At 34.1% G+C, this 13,726-nt stretch overlaps 2 protein-coding genes across 2 annotated transcripts in view; one reads left to right on the top strand and one right to left on the bottom strand.

Annotated features, from left to right (window-relative positions):
• Positions 1–13,726, top strand: part of LOC149481869 (zwei Ig domain protein zig-8-like) — a 281,774-nt gene that overhangs the window by 112,139 nt on the left and 155,909 nt on the right. The window lies entirely within an intron of this gene.
• Positions 1–13,726, bottom strand: part of LOC149481872 (synaptic vesicle glycoprotein 2B-like) — a 37,762-nt gene that overhangs the window by 11,009 nt on the left and 13,027 nt on the right. The window contains exons 4-5 of the mRNA XM_089705075.1: positions 6,973–7,154; positions 1,237–1,421 (exon numbers count right to left, since the gene is read on the bottom strand). Of these exons, the coding sequence (XP_089561201.1) occupies positions 1,237–1,421; positions 6,973–7,154 (367 nt within the window). The remainder of the gene's footprint in view (positions 1–1,236; positions 1,422–6,972; positions 7,155–13,726) is intronic.

The raw sequence follows: 13,726 nt of genomic DNA, 5'->3' as shown, positions 1-13,726 counted from the left end.
TGATAAAACCAACTATCACACCGATTATTCGCTCAAACTACCAAAACTTTCTACCTTTCAAGTAGCCAATTAATATCATGAACCACAAAAACAGCTAACGTTTCAGTGATGAAAAAGTTATAAATTATTGTCGTAGTAAACTTCATATCGCTTAAGTTAGCCAAATGGGATATAAAAACACGATTTAGTTGGTCCTAGGGTTCCCAAATTAAATATAAAAATTCTGTAAGTATAAGTACTTAAATATATTATTTTGATGAAAAATCTTGACATTATTGTATAACTTCTAGAAAAATATCGTTTTACAAAATGGATGTGAATGAACGAAATTAATTTTTTTCTTGCGTCTGAGTGATCCTATTTTTCTATCAGAGCATGAAATAAAATTATAAATAGTTACAATAAATGGTAAATAACAAAGACAGTCGTATCTATACATTGATATCTATAAAAAGTTATTTTATTTATTTAATCGATTGGTTACAAAAAATACTTTTTTTTACCTAGGTACTTATAAAATTTTTGTAACTACATATTCGGTTTTCAAGACAAAATAATCACCATTTCTATATTTTTTAATTAATTCAATGCTATTGCTCAACCTATTTTTAGGTAGGTAGGTAGGTATTTATGAGGTTTACGACATCCTTCTATTCCGTATAAAATAAATATTTTATCCAATTATCCGGAAATTTCCAAATGTCTGGCAACCCTAGCCGGACCAGCAATTACGTAATCGCCAAGGTGATTCTGGATGATGGCCAACAATTTTTTGGTTTGAGGAAACCGCGAGATAGTGCACTTTGTTACACCTAAAGCGGCAATTTACTTCAAAATAAAGGAAGAATTCGCTTTTTATTAGTATGGTAAATGTGTGTCTGATGATTGAACTTTTTTTATTAATTTTCTTTTCGTCCATTTTCTTTATCAGTGTGTGTTTTTGGTCTAATATATTTCTTGTAATGTATTTTTGAAAAGTATACTTCTTGGAAATAATCGGAAATGACAGCATAAACAAAGTCTTTATCGTTATTATGACAATAACTAAGGAAAAACGTAGCTGTCTATCACAGAATAAATTACATAATCGCGTCAATAGTTTCCCAAATTACTTCCAAACAACACAGCTTGATCTCTACACTATTTAGTTACACATGTTACTCTCAACAAACAAATCACACCCCTAGAAACAGGGAGCATTAGTAAATAATTCCGAAAACAATTAAGCCAACTTACCTTAAATGTATCGGCTGGTTTCCTCGTGTTTTCCTTGTAAACCTTAATAAGAACTTCCCTGGCTTTATCGTACTGATGTTGAGTGATGTAATACATTGGGCTCTCTGGTAGTAAAGCGTAGGAGATGCAAGCCATACACGGCCATAACGATAGTATTAAGAAGTAGTAGTTCCATGTATGGAGGACTGAAAAGATGATAAATATACCTATATCAAATTTTTTTGTACTAAAATATATAACATTTTTTGTAATATTTTAAATGCGTGTGTGTTTCAAGTCGACATTTTGGAGGCTTAGAACGGGGGCACACGATGCGTTGCGGAGGCGGTGCGTCGCCGGAGCGGTGTCGCTGCGTCGTCATACATAGAAATATCTGTGGCATGTCACACGATGCGCTCCGGCGCCGCACCAGACTTGCAACCACCAAGACGAGGCGGGGAGGGGTGAATGCGTTGCGAAGTTGGAGCGGCACCGCTTAGTTGTTTTGCGTCACAAGGAATGGACATACGCTCGCTCATTTCGATTTTTTTTCTAAGTTATTGTGATTGATTTCTACGTCGATTTCGTCGGTGGCGTAATAGTAGCGCCAACAACAGACGTCTTTTACGATCCATTTTCATTAACAGACTGTCCAACCCTGCTACGACGCCGCTGCGACATAACAACGTAACGGCGCCGCACCGCTCGTGTGCCCACTAAAGCTTTGGTCTGGTGATCATGACGCACACCGCTGAGGTATGCGTCCCAACGCAGCGTCACGACGCAGCATTTACCGTCCCTGCGGAGAGGTGGTCAGTTGATTTTGCCGCAGCTACCAAGGTAGACGTGAACATGAACAATTTTGCTGTAATTATCAAACTTTTATGTTTTTTGTCCTTATTTTTATATAAAGAAGGATAGCTGCGAACTAATTCTATTAAATTATCTTCGAAAAAATTCATATTGTCGCATTCATATATGCCGTGACGCATACCCGCACACCGCAGTGTTCAATCGAGAATGACGCCGCGCTGTGCGGGAGTACACCTCCCCACTCACCGCGCTTGCCCTTCGCCGCGGACGCATACTGCGACGGAACAAGAGAACATTGTCGACGTTTTTCATATGATTGAGTGTCCGGCATCGCAAACCGTATACCTCAGCGTTGTGCGTCATGATCACCAGACCAAAGCTTGACACGGTGAAATCTTTGCGGTGCGGCGCCGCAACGCATCGTGTGCCCCCGCTCTTACAGGCTCATTTGATCATTTCCATGGGTTTCCACTTAAATGTCATACATTCTGACCTGTGATTCTGACCAAGAGCGATTGGTAGATGTCACTTGACGTCAAAAAATTTTGGTTTAGACTACAGGCCCGTGTTGAAAAAAAATATTGGTCATTTGAACCACCAGGTGACCTATCTAGAACGATATATGAGCATAAAATAATGAGATAAATTAAAATTTCGATTGTGACCTTTACCTACAAGCCACCACAGCTTGAGTTTATATTATTAACACGAGAATAGAACAAAATGTTACGTTTAAATTCTAACAACATTTTTGGGTGTTGCACTACCTAATAATTTTAAAAATCACACCATCTTTATTTTTCAAACCATATTTCGTAATCATATTCATGGAACCAACAGCAAATATCTAAGTATGTTACGCTACTCGTTTAGAATACTTACCACGTTGGAAATATGAGTACAATTATTCTTCACATGTTTGTGACAGCCATATTTGATAACTACGCCCTAGGCACCACTGGCTGTCTAGATGTCATGTAATTTACAGACAGAATGAAATATGAGTCGCATCATGTCTTAACGATGAAGGCGGATTTTAGTCAAGTTAAGAAAATTGTACATAAGAAATGTATTACGAAAAACCAAGGTAAAACCTATCTAAAGCTTAATCTATACTCATTATTATAAAGCTGAAGAGTGCTTACTTGAATGCGAAATCTTAGGAATTACTTGGTCCAATTTGAAAAATTATTTCAGTGTTAGATGTTTATTAAGAAAGGCTCTATGCCATATACTATGATCACGCTAAGACCAATAGGAGCGGAGCAAGGCGGGTTCACGCGGGACACAGCTAGTATATTTATAAAAAATTAAATGCTTCTTTGTTACTTAATTATTCAATGATAATGATAAACATTGATATTTGTTTGTTTAGGTACCCTATTAGTCTGGTACGACGAAATAGCTTTTAAACATGAAGAAATCTCTTGAAATTTATCGTCAAAACAATAACACGAATACATATTATGTTTAGTCTATTACAACCTTCTTCGAATATTATTTTGCTTGTTTTCAAACAAATTATATTTAATTGAATACTTAATAAATTGAGAAGTAACAATATCTGATCGAATTATACAGTAAATTTTGATTACAAAATATAACAGTGATTTATTCTTAACACTATTCAATAGGGTGGATTGTCGTTGTATGAAAAAAATTTTTTTTTGTTAACTCGTAATGGAACTATTACCAAAAGTTGTGTTAATGTATAGATCTTCTATAGCCAAAATATTTTTGAAATTGGTCAATTAGAAATACTGCCCCAAGTAACTTCAAGTTTGAGAAATTTCAAAAATTTCGAGTATTTTTCTCCTTTTGTTTTATATAATTTAATAAGATTTCTAAAACTTTGTAATACAATTTAGGTTAGATAAAAGTCAATCTTTCAATATTATCGCCTAGGACATCACTAGTACCACCCCCGCGACCCCCGCGGTCCCGCTAGTTACTAGCAAAAAACGGAAATTTTTTAAACTTGAATAAAGTTCTGTTGTGATTTTTCGAGTAAATAATTTAAAATGTCGTTGTCTACTCTTCGTAGTGATTTGCAGTGTCCTTTGTTCGGTCATGGACGTGATTTAAAATCGAATGTTTTACCTACATATGAAGATATTATACTATGTTACATTTGGCTGAGTATAGGTAAGAAACAGTATCGTAACCTAGCTACTGACACTTACAAAACGCTGTCTGAGAAATTGTTGTTGGAATGGCAGTCAGCATCAATACCTACTATCGAAGTTCGCTCAGTAATAAAAAGGATAAAGGTCTATCGAGATATTTCTAACGTACAAGATTTGAGCTCCGATCAACAGTACCTGTATGATATTTGTATGGCTATTAATTGCGGTCATTGTAGTATAAGTTTATCCAAAAAGAATCCTGGCAAAATTGTTCATTCCAGGTGGCTCACGATGGCAAACAGACTACTTAGATTATACGTTTCGACAACGTCTCCTACGGAAAACCTAATACACTTGGTAACATTTATTTTGAATGTTTACGCGCCTATGTGGTTTCAAACTCAAACTCAAACATTCATTTATTCAATTAGACTACTATTTCATCAAAATTTTTCATCAAAACAAAACCAACATGTATTTATGGTGCAAAACATTTGCATAAAACCATTATTCTTTCAAGGTACCTCCCCGAACACCTGAAAATGATAGTAGATCCAGTCATACAACGAAATGGTTTCTTTGGTCATACAGAGAATATTTTGTTGGCTATGTTGGCTGACGAAAGAAAAAATATAAGAGTTTTGGCACTGCGTAAAATCCTTAAGGCACGTGATTCAGCAGTTAGGGGCGTGAGAGAATTTAAGGTTCCTCAATTAAATTTCAATGCTGTTGACTACATTGACATCGTCATTTGGAATGATATGGTCGTCACGGAGCCTCCAATTTTAAAAAAAACATAAGCACAAGCATAATACTCGAGTGCATTGAGACGCCTGAAAAAATTGATCATTTTATAATACCTCTTCTAAAAAAGTACCCTTGTCACACCCAAGCTACAGAGAGGTGTGTTAAAATAGTAACAGAAGCCTCTGCTGCAGTGTGTGGTCCAATAAGAAGGGATGGATTCATACGAACCCGCCTTCTATCACGTAAAATTATGCCTGTTTTTGAAACAAAAAAAGATTACAAAACACATTGATTTTTTTATATCTTGCAATTTTTTTTGTCGAAACACCAGTTATAATTTTCCATAATTAAGATCCGTGTTTTTATAATTATGATAATACGGATAGTTTCTAAGCTAATAAAAGTAATTTTTATTGAAAATTTACTGTTTTATTGATCTCCATCAAACATCTAAATATTGTCTAAAAAGTGTATTTTCTCAAAATATCAGAGGGCTTGGGGCAGTATTTCCATAAATATATCAAGAAATTTAAATATACAGTTTTAAATGTAATCATATCTGACAACTTTTGGCAATAGTTCCATTTCGAAATTCCAAAAAAAAAAATTACGATCCACCCTACTATTCAACCAGACGCTTTAAATAATGTAAATCGAGCTCGGTTGCAAACATCTTGGTCTTGGCAGTGACTTATAATATACTAGAGGTCCGCCCCGGCTTCGCCCGTGGTACATATTTCGCAATAAAAGGTAGCCTATGTCCTTTCTTGGGTATCAAAATATCTCCATACCAAATTTCATGCAAATTGATTCAGTAGTTTAGGCGTGATTGAATAACAGACAGACAGACAGACAGAGTTACTTTCGCATTTATAATATTAGTATGGATTGTCAAGTACCTAATACTTCCTTGATACAAGAACTCAGATCTTCAGAACTGTCTTTCTACATTTATATTAAAAAGGGGAATTTGAATGTTTTTTTCTATTATTGATAATGCAGTTCATGTTTCTTCATTTATATTTTAATTAAAGAGAAATTAAAAATTTTAAATGTTTATTACAGAGCAAGCAAAAGGTTAGCTTCTTGATATTAAGTGGTCAGAACCGCCCATATCCCTTCATAATATTATGATTGCAGTATGAAACATATTTTCCGCTAACCAAAAAAACATGTGATTGGCAAAAGATAAAAAGTGTCCACCAAAGAACTGTAAGCAAAGTCCGATGGAAAAATATAAAGGGAAAACGCCGACACGAGAATGGATTGAAGAGTTTTTTTACAAAAGCAACGAAATCGAAGTGATTGTAACACTGCGCTTATTGGATAAGTTTTGGCAGAAAAAAGAAACCGCATCTGGTGTGTATTGGACAATTTGGGGTATCATGGAATTTTGTTTCTTGTGTGGATGGATATTGTAATATAAACTTCCCTACCACAGGTTATTTTTAACATCAGGGAAGTTCCAAGCCTGTTCTGAACACACACTCATCTATACTAATATTATAAAGCTGAAAAGTTTGTTTGTTTGTATGAACGCGCTAATCTCAGGAACTACTGGTCCGATGTGAAAAATTCTTTCGGTGTTAGATAGCCCATTTATCGGGTAAAACCGCAGAGCACAGCTATTTGTATAATAAATAAAATGCTTTAATTGTTAATAAGTTACATAATATTGAACCCTAATCTATGAATAGGTGAGGATCATATCAACACTTTTGAAATTATCTTAATTACACGTTTATTCTTCTTATTTGTATCGATTTTTTATGGTTTAGCCTTAGATCATTAAGTAATGATCTAAGGGTTTAACAGCTTTCTGCCTGTGGCTTCATTCCCGTGTTGAAAGGGAATTCCCATGGGAATGAGATATTTCACGGTGTTTCCTCGATAGCCTCCTGACTATGTATTTTGCGACCATATCTACCATTAAATTGCTCTGTTGCGACTGACTGAAGCCAACAAAAAACAAAGGAAAACGCAGAACGCTTGTGCATGAAAATGGTAAGGATTTTAAATCAACACCACCTTTAAATACAAACTATAATCAATGTTAATCTTATCAACTTACCAATAAATCCATTGAAAAGTGAGACGTTCCAGTTTTGCATCAAGATGCCCCACGACTGGAGCCCAACTAGGATCTGACCGATCGGAAAGAACGAATTAGCGACCATCATCAGCCTGTCTCTTACACCATCGTGGCAGAACTCAGATGTCAAGGCCAGAACTGGGCTGTAGGCTGTTGCGAAACTGTAAAGATTGTTTAAATTAAAAAAGTTCTCCCAATAATGATATTATTAGTTTAATGATGTACTGTATAGGTTTCTCTCTACACGTACATCTTTCGAAAACGGCACACGAGTTCTTACAGACGAACGGCAAGTTGTGAACGGCAGAGGCTACTTCAGCCGTCGCTACATGTCGACGGCAGTCGTCAACGCGTCGGCGGCAGCAGTTAAGGCGTTACCCGGCAAATTCGACTATGTTCAACCTCTATAAAGTCTGGTACAACACAAAGCACAATACCGAAAAAAATATATAAAATAGGATGGTCTTTGATCTTTAATTTCTCGCGAGGACTTTTTTCCAAAGTTAATAGATTTCTAGAAAAAAAATGTGCCGTGGTCATCGATTTTTCCGAAAATACTCTATAAACTTCGTAACCTGCTGACTTAGAGCTCTGAAAATTTTATGTTTAATAAATTATCAGTTACACAACAGTCCCTGACGAGGATATTTTGTTTCACTGATTAGTATCTTTTTAAATACAAAATGCGAGGAAAAAAGAAGGTGCAGCGGGAGAGGTTTGAGATCCGTCAAGTATGGTCAAGGTTATTAGCGCATGTATAGGTAAACCAGAATCTGATGGCAATTAGGGAAATCAAAATTTTGAGTGTGCAACCCTAGGGAAAATGGACTGAACGATCTTGATACTGCTTATTTTTTATTTTGTTATCAATATCATTAGTCACATTACATAAGTGGACAATACTCTACTTTATAATGAGATATCCACTTAATATTATGTAGGTACATACTTACATGTACACATAATATACATATTACTTTTATATAGGTAATACATATTATTATTTACAAATACCTATATTTGTATATTCATTATCGTTATGCCATTTGAAAGTATGGATGTAATGATAATGCAGATCAAATCTAGATGGCTTATAATTTTTTTATAAAATAAAATAAAAGTAAAATAAAACTATGTTTATTTTCGTAAGTATTATCAGATACACATATTATAAAATTGACTTGGACAGCTTGGACTTGACGAATAGCCGTATTGGAAACTCCTGTAATAAGTTTTCATAAAATTATATTGTAAACAACAAACAATATTATAGTTACCTACATATAATATTTTTAATTTAAAGTATCAAAACGGGTAAGTCCAATTTACCAATAAAATATTCAAAATTGAAGATTGTGATGTGTTTGACCCTTCTTCATCGAATGTTTTTCTATACACATTATAAACAACACCTCTTGCTTGTGATCGCAGTGGCTTTTTCGACATTTTCTAAGATTTTTTAGACAAAATCCTTAAAATTATTCATCAATTACAAAGAAGACAAATAATTTGACAACCAATTTGATGGTTGTCAAATAAAGTTGCCACATGAAAATCCTTTATTTATTAAATATAAATATGCCATCAGATTCTGGTAGACCTATATAAGCCTTAATACCTACGTCGACGGCTGCCGTCGCAACTTGCCGTTCGTCTTTAATATTCGCTCACACGATTAAGGCAATTACATGGTTCAACGACCTTAATGATTCTGTCACTATATTTGAATTTGTTTTTTTAACCGCCCTCTATAATATACATCATTGTTGAAGTAAAAGTGACCAAAGATTATGGAATTGTAAAATGTATCGTATTGTATCGTAATGTGTTAGTGGTTTCTACCTAATTTATGTTTTCTCTGAGAGGCAGTAACATATTACATTTATGAATAGTAAATATTGTGTACTATGTATGTTGTAAATGTAATGTAGGAAGACTCATCTTTCAACATTAACCGTTATAAGCAAAGTCTCTACTACATGACCCTTTCTGGAGACCTTAAGATGACTAAGCAAGTAATTATAAGTTCTAGAGTGGGGAACAGTTAAGAAAACACCGATTTAGTAATTAATTTTATTCAAAACGGACTCTACTATGTCCTGGAGACCTGATGATGGCTAGGGTGGAGAACATCTCACCTACAGAGATATAAAAGATGGAGTACATTATTTGACGTAATTCTTTAGAACGGCCTCTACCATGTCATGGTGTATCGAATGGTAATGGTGACCAGGCAAATGTATTTAGCGTTCTCTGTATATCTCTTCATACCTAGTAGGAATATATGCATGCAACCTACACACACCGAAAAAAATAGGGGAACGGACAAGAAATCACGTTTTTTTCGACTTGTTATGTATTTTGTAGTTAGTTCGGGGTTAATTTTTTAAATCCCTTACGTCTTTGAAATGATGACGAGAAAAAAAATGTGTTTCGATTTTTAAACATTAAAATATTATACCCCTTTAAGAGTTTGGTGCCTATTTATCGACTATATAGCAGCTTAAAATCAAAAATATTATAACGTGTTTTAAACTGAGTTTATTTTTTTCTACTGTTTATCTTTGAACACATTACAAAATGAGTGATTTTCCTGCGACTGAAGTTACCAGAGTCTATGACTATGACTGATATGGGTCATACCTTCCGTTCAAAGAATACAGTGTTAGTTGTGTCGGTATCTATGGTCTATTACAATGTTCAACGCTATAGTTAAACAGTCTTACATATTATGTTGGCGCGGGCAAGGAAGAAATTGGGCAACTTGGAATTGGTTTTATAAGGGTGCAAACTTGGATAATTTATTTTATTGTGGCTTTGGAAAAAATGCATGTGACGTGTGTAGATCAGTACCACCATGTCATGGCAACAGGAAAATTATAGTACAGTTGAAGATTAAAGGTATTCGAGAAGGAAATAAAACCTACCCAGTACAAGTTAGACTCGCGCACTGAGGGCTCCGTTCAAATCTATTTTTTATGATGCTGTAACTTTAAATTTATGTTTTTTAGCATTGTTTCCATTATTTGTGTCTATAAGACATCGCCGACATCTGATTAAATCTGATATTTGTTTGGATTACTAGGCCGAACGTTGATTTAACAAGCATCACTCACGACGTCCAACTAGTTAGCGAATTTATAGCCCTTTGAACAGAGCGGATAGAACGTTCGGCATATTGTTGGATGACGAGTTGTTCTTTAGTCATTCAATTGAATGATTCAATTACATGTGGTCATTCAATAATCGCTCTAGTCTTCAATCAAATAGCAGACCAGCTGCAGCAGCTCCAGATGACTGCGACATATTATTTAGTATCTTATTAAAATCCTCCGATTAAACAGATTTTCCAGAGAGTTGACGTCTTCAGAAGAGTTTTCGCTTTCGTGAAGTAAAAATTTAACAAAAAAAATAATATTGAAAAAACCTTCGTTTTTCTTATAAATATATTTATAATGAAACCTTATTTGATTATTATTATCCCGAATGTTGGGTTGTAGAATAAAAACGCCTTCGTTCGTCACAATTCATATTTTATTATTCCTTCACTTGGTACATTCACTTGATAGTTTTCTTAAATCTTACATAAATCACAAGGCACGGCTATGGCACTTATAGACCGCACTGGTCGGCTGTTTCAGATCAATTGGCTCGCTGATCGTCTCTTCAAAAAATGTAAGCGATCGACTGACAACTAACCAACTGGAGGGAGGTTAAGTTGTCAGGCGGTAGATTATAAATACCAGAAAACCTTGTCGATGGAAATGTTCTATGTATGATTTTAAAATTTGTAACACGAATCTATTTCTTTTTTCCTCGGAGAGTCACTGCAAAGGAATTATTGTTATATAATTTATATATATATAATTTATATATATATATAATTTATATTTTTATGAATCACTAGCTTTCCGCCGGCGGCCCCGCCCGCGGTTTCAAAGAAAAACTCGCATAGTTCCCGTTCTCGTGGAAAATCCGGGATAAAACCTATCCTATATTACTCGTGGATAATGTAGCTTTTGAATGGTGAAACAATTTTTAAAATCGGTCCAGTAGTTTATGAGCCTATTCATTACAATCAAACAAACAAACAAACAAAGTTTTCCTCTTTATAATATTAGTGTAGAAGAAATCATCGGTTCACCCAGTTAAAAGTGCGGAGGTAACGGAACCAACAAAAAATTCAGTTGAATTGAGAATTTCGTCCTATAATGGCGACGGCTAAAAATGTTGCTATACGTTTAGGTATGTCAGTTTTGACTTTCCTACGATTTTATACAATAATATAAAATTAAATGATTTTGTACAATATAAAAAAAAATACTGATTTTCGGCTGTATGGCGACCATTTGGAACTGTCTGAAAAGTATGGCATGGCGATTTTCGTACATGGCTACTGGACGATGATTACCTGTGCAAAAATTAGCCTGGTACAAATGGTTGATTTTTTTTTAAATCAACGATTCACGTCGGTATTGTGGGCTGTAAATTACACCGGAAAAGTATGGCATGATACTACCGCCTACTTCTTTTTTATGGGCTATCGGTAAATCCTAAAATTTTTGTGTTACAAATCGTTTGCCTTCCGTAATTTATCCGACGAGTTCGACTAACGCCCACGCGACTAGTCTGCCGGTACCACTGTTCTGACCATGATTTTTCTTTTTGTCATTGCGTACTAAGACCACTGTAGAACCGCCATCCTGTTACAAATGACCCAAAATTTTGTCAGTATCTCCCGGCTTTGGATTGTTTTGGACCCTTAAAATATACGATAGAACAGCAATTAATCTTTTTTAAAAAAATATTCAAGACACAGGGAAAGTCTGGTTACTGTTTTATAGGTATGTGTTTTCTGATAATATTTTACTGTCAAAAATTATCAACACTGGATATTATTCAATGACGCCTTTCAAAAACAAAACTAATTTACAAACAGATTTTTATATCTTTACATACCTATTTTTAACTTTCATTTCATGAACTGCTCATGTAAATACCTATTACAATCTGGTTTAATTTAACAAAACATTCAATTCGGTGAATTTTAGCGTTATTTTGCAAAAAAAACCGCACGTACAGTCCCCCGTCCGAGTCGAACTGACACCGTCAAATTTCGTCGAAAATATGCAATAGAGGTGAGGTTTTATGTGGGTTTTATTATAAATTCGAGTTTTTTCTTGATAATTTAACGATAATAATGAAAATTGAAAAAACAATCAATACAAATTGTTACAAATATCATAACATATTTTTTGGTATAAATTTCATGTATAAATATGTAGCCGTTTTCCTAACAAAATGCGTTTTATGTTCAAAAAGGGGTTGATTTGTATGTATTTTTTTATGTTTAAGCCGTTCTAAAATGAAAAGTAAACAATACACTTTGTTAATTATATCCTTGAGTATCACATATATTTTTTTTAACACAATCAAACCAACAGTTTCCTCAACAAAATTCAATATGTATAAGGTGTTTTTCGGTTTTGACCATAGTAATCCCCTTAAGACGTCAAAGGAAGATGACACGATTGAACTATCGTGAGCAAAAAGAGACGGCAGAAATAAATAGTGGCTAATTACCTATTTTACTTTCAAATAGGTACCTACGACAACTAAACAATTTCAATATGTGTAGTAGATTGTTACTAACATAATTATTAATGAGTTTAATAATTTATTTAAAAATAATACCTAATGTATTCCCTGTATTGCTTGAATATTATGTAAAATATCTGTGCCTCCAGTGAATAAGGGAGTAAGACGAGTTATTCCCTTTGGTTTTTATTGCACCATTGGATTCAGCTCGTCAAAATACACAACATATCAAAAGGTCATATCTCTAGCTGCGTCCTAACCCATTTTTTCGAATGACCCAAACGGTATAAGTAGGGTGTGATTAACGGTATAAGTTACCTTATCCATCATTTTAGGCAATCGCAAAGGAACTATTCGTCTCGAGTCAAAAGTACCCACGAACACAAAGACGTATGTTTAGTTATACTTTTTGAATAAAGACTTAATTCATTTTGTTCCATCAGTCCTAACACTATTTTAGTATAAACGCATTTGTGTCATTTTTCTAACATGAGCATAAAGGAACAACTCTTTTAGTGTCATTGGTTCAAGTGACGACATGAGACAGTTTGGCATTAATGCCGTGTTGCTATTGGTCTATTAATTGAATACTGCACGGAAACAACACACTCTATTCCTTATTATTTTTAAATCGTTTTTTCAATAAATCTCCAACAACAAATCTTTATATTTTTTAAAAAAGGTATTTATCAGTTAACTTGGGATACTAATATATTTCTATGGAAATGAACTATTTTTTGCAATAGATATTAAAAATACAGTTAACACATTAAGTGCATTTAATGATATTATACTCTTTGTTTATATAAATACAGAACGATAATTGAATCATCTAAAAAAAGCCAACAAAAATGTTAAACTTATATTTTCTTCTTATAATTGGGTAAGTTTTTAAAAAATAACTCGTTTTTAATCTTTTTTTTCAAAAAATTATCTAACTACAATAATCAAGACAATAATATTATAGTCTATAATAGTCGCATAAAAAAAAATATTTATAACCAGTCTTGACAATTATGAATATTGTTTTCTCCGCATATAGCGTTTTAGCCACTGTGCTTTGGTAATTTGCCTTTTTTATAGGAAAAAAATCCGCAATATCGATACTTCTTTGGTCCTGCATTTTCGTAAACAT

Source organism: Colias philodice, chromosome 16 (genome assembly GCF_061535455.1).
Source record: "Colias philodice isolate Cphi_HAF_F1 chromosome 16, ilColPhil1 Martin Lab GWU primary, whole genome shotgun sequence".
Classification (NCBI taxonomy): Eukaryota; Metazoa; Arthropoda; class Insecta; order Lepidoptera; family Pieridae; genus Colias; species Colias philodice.
This window is presented reverse-complemented; position numbering and strand designations above follow the sequence as displayed.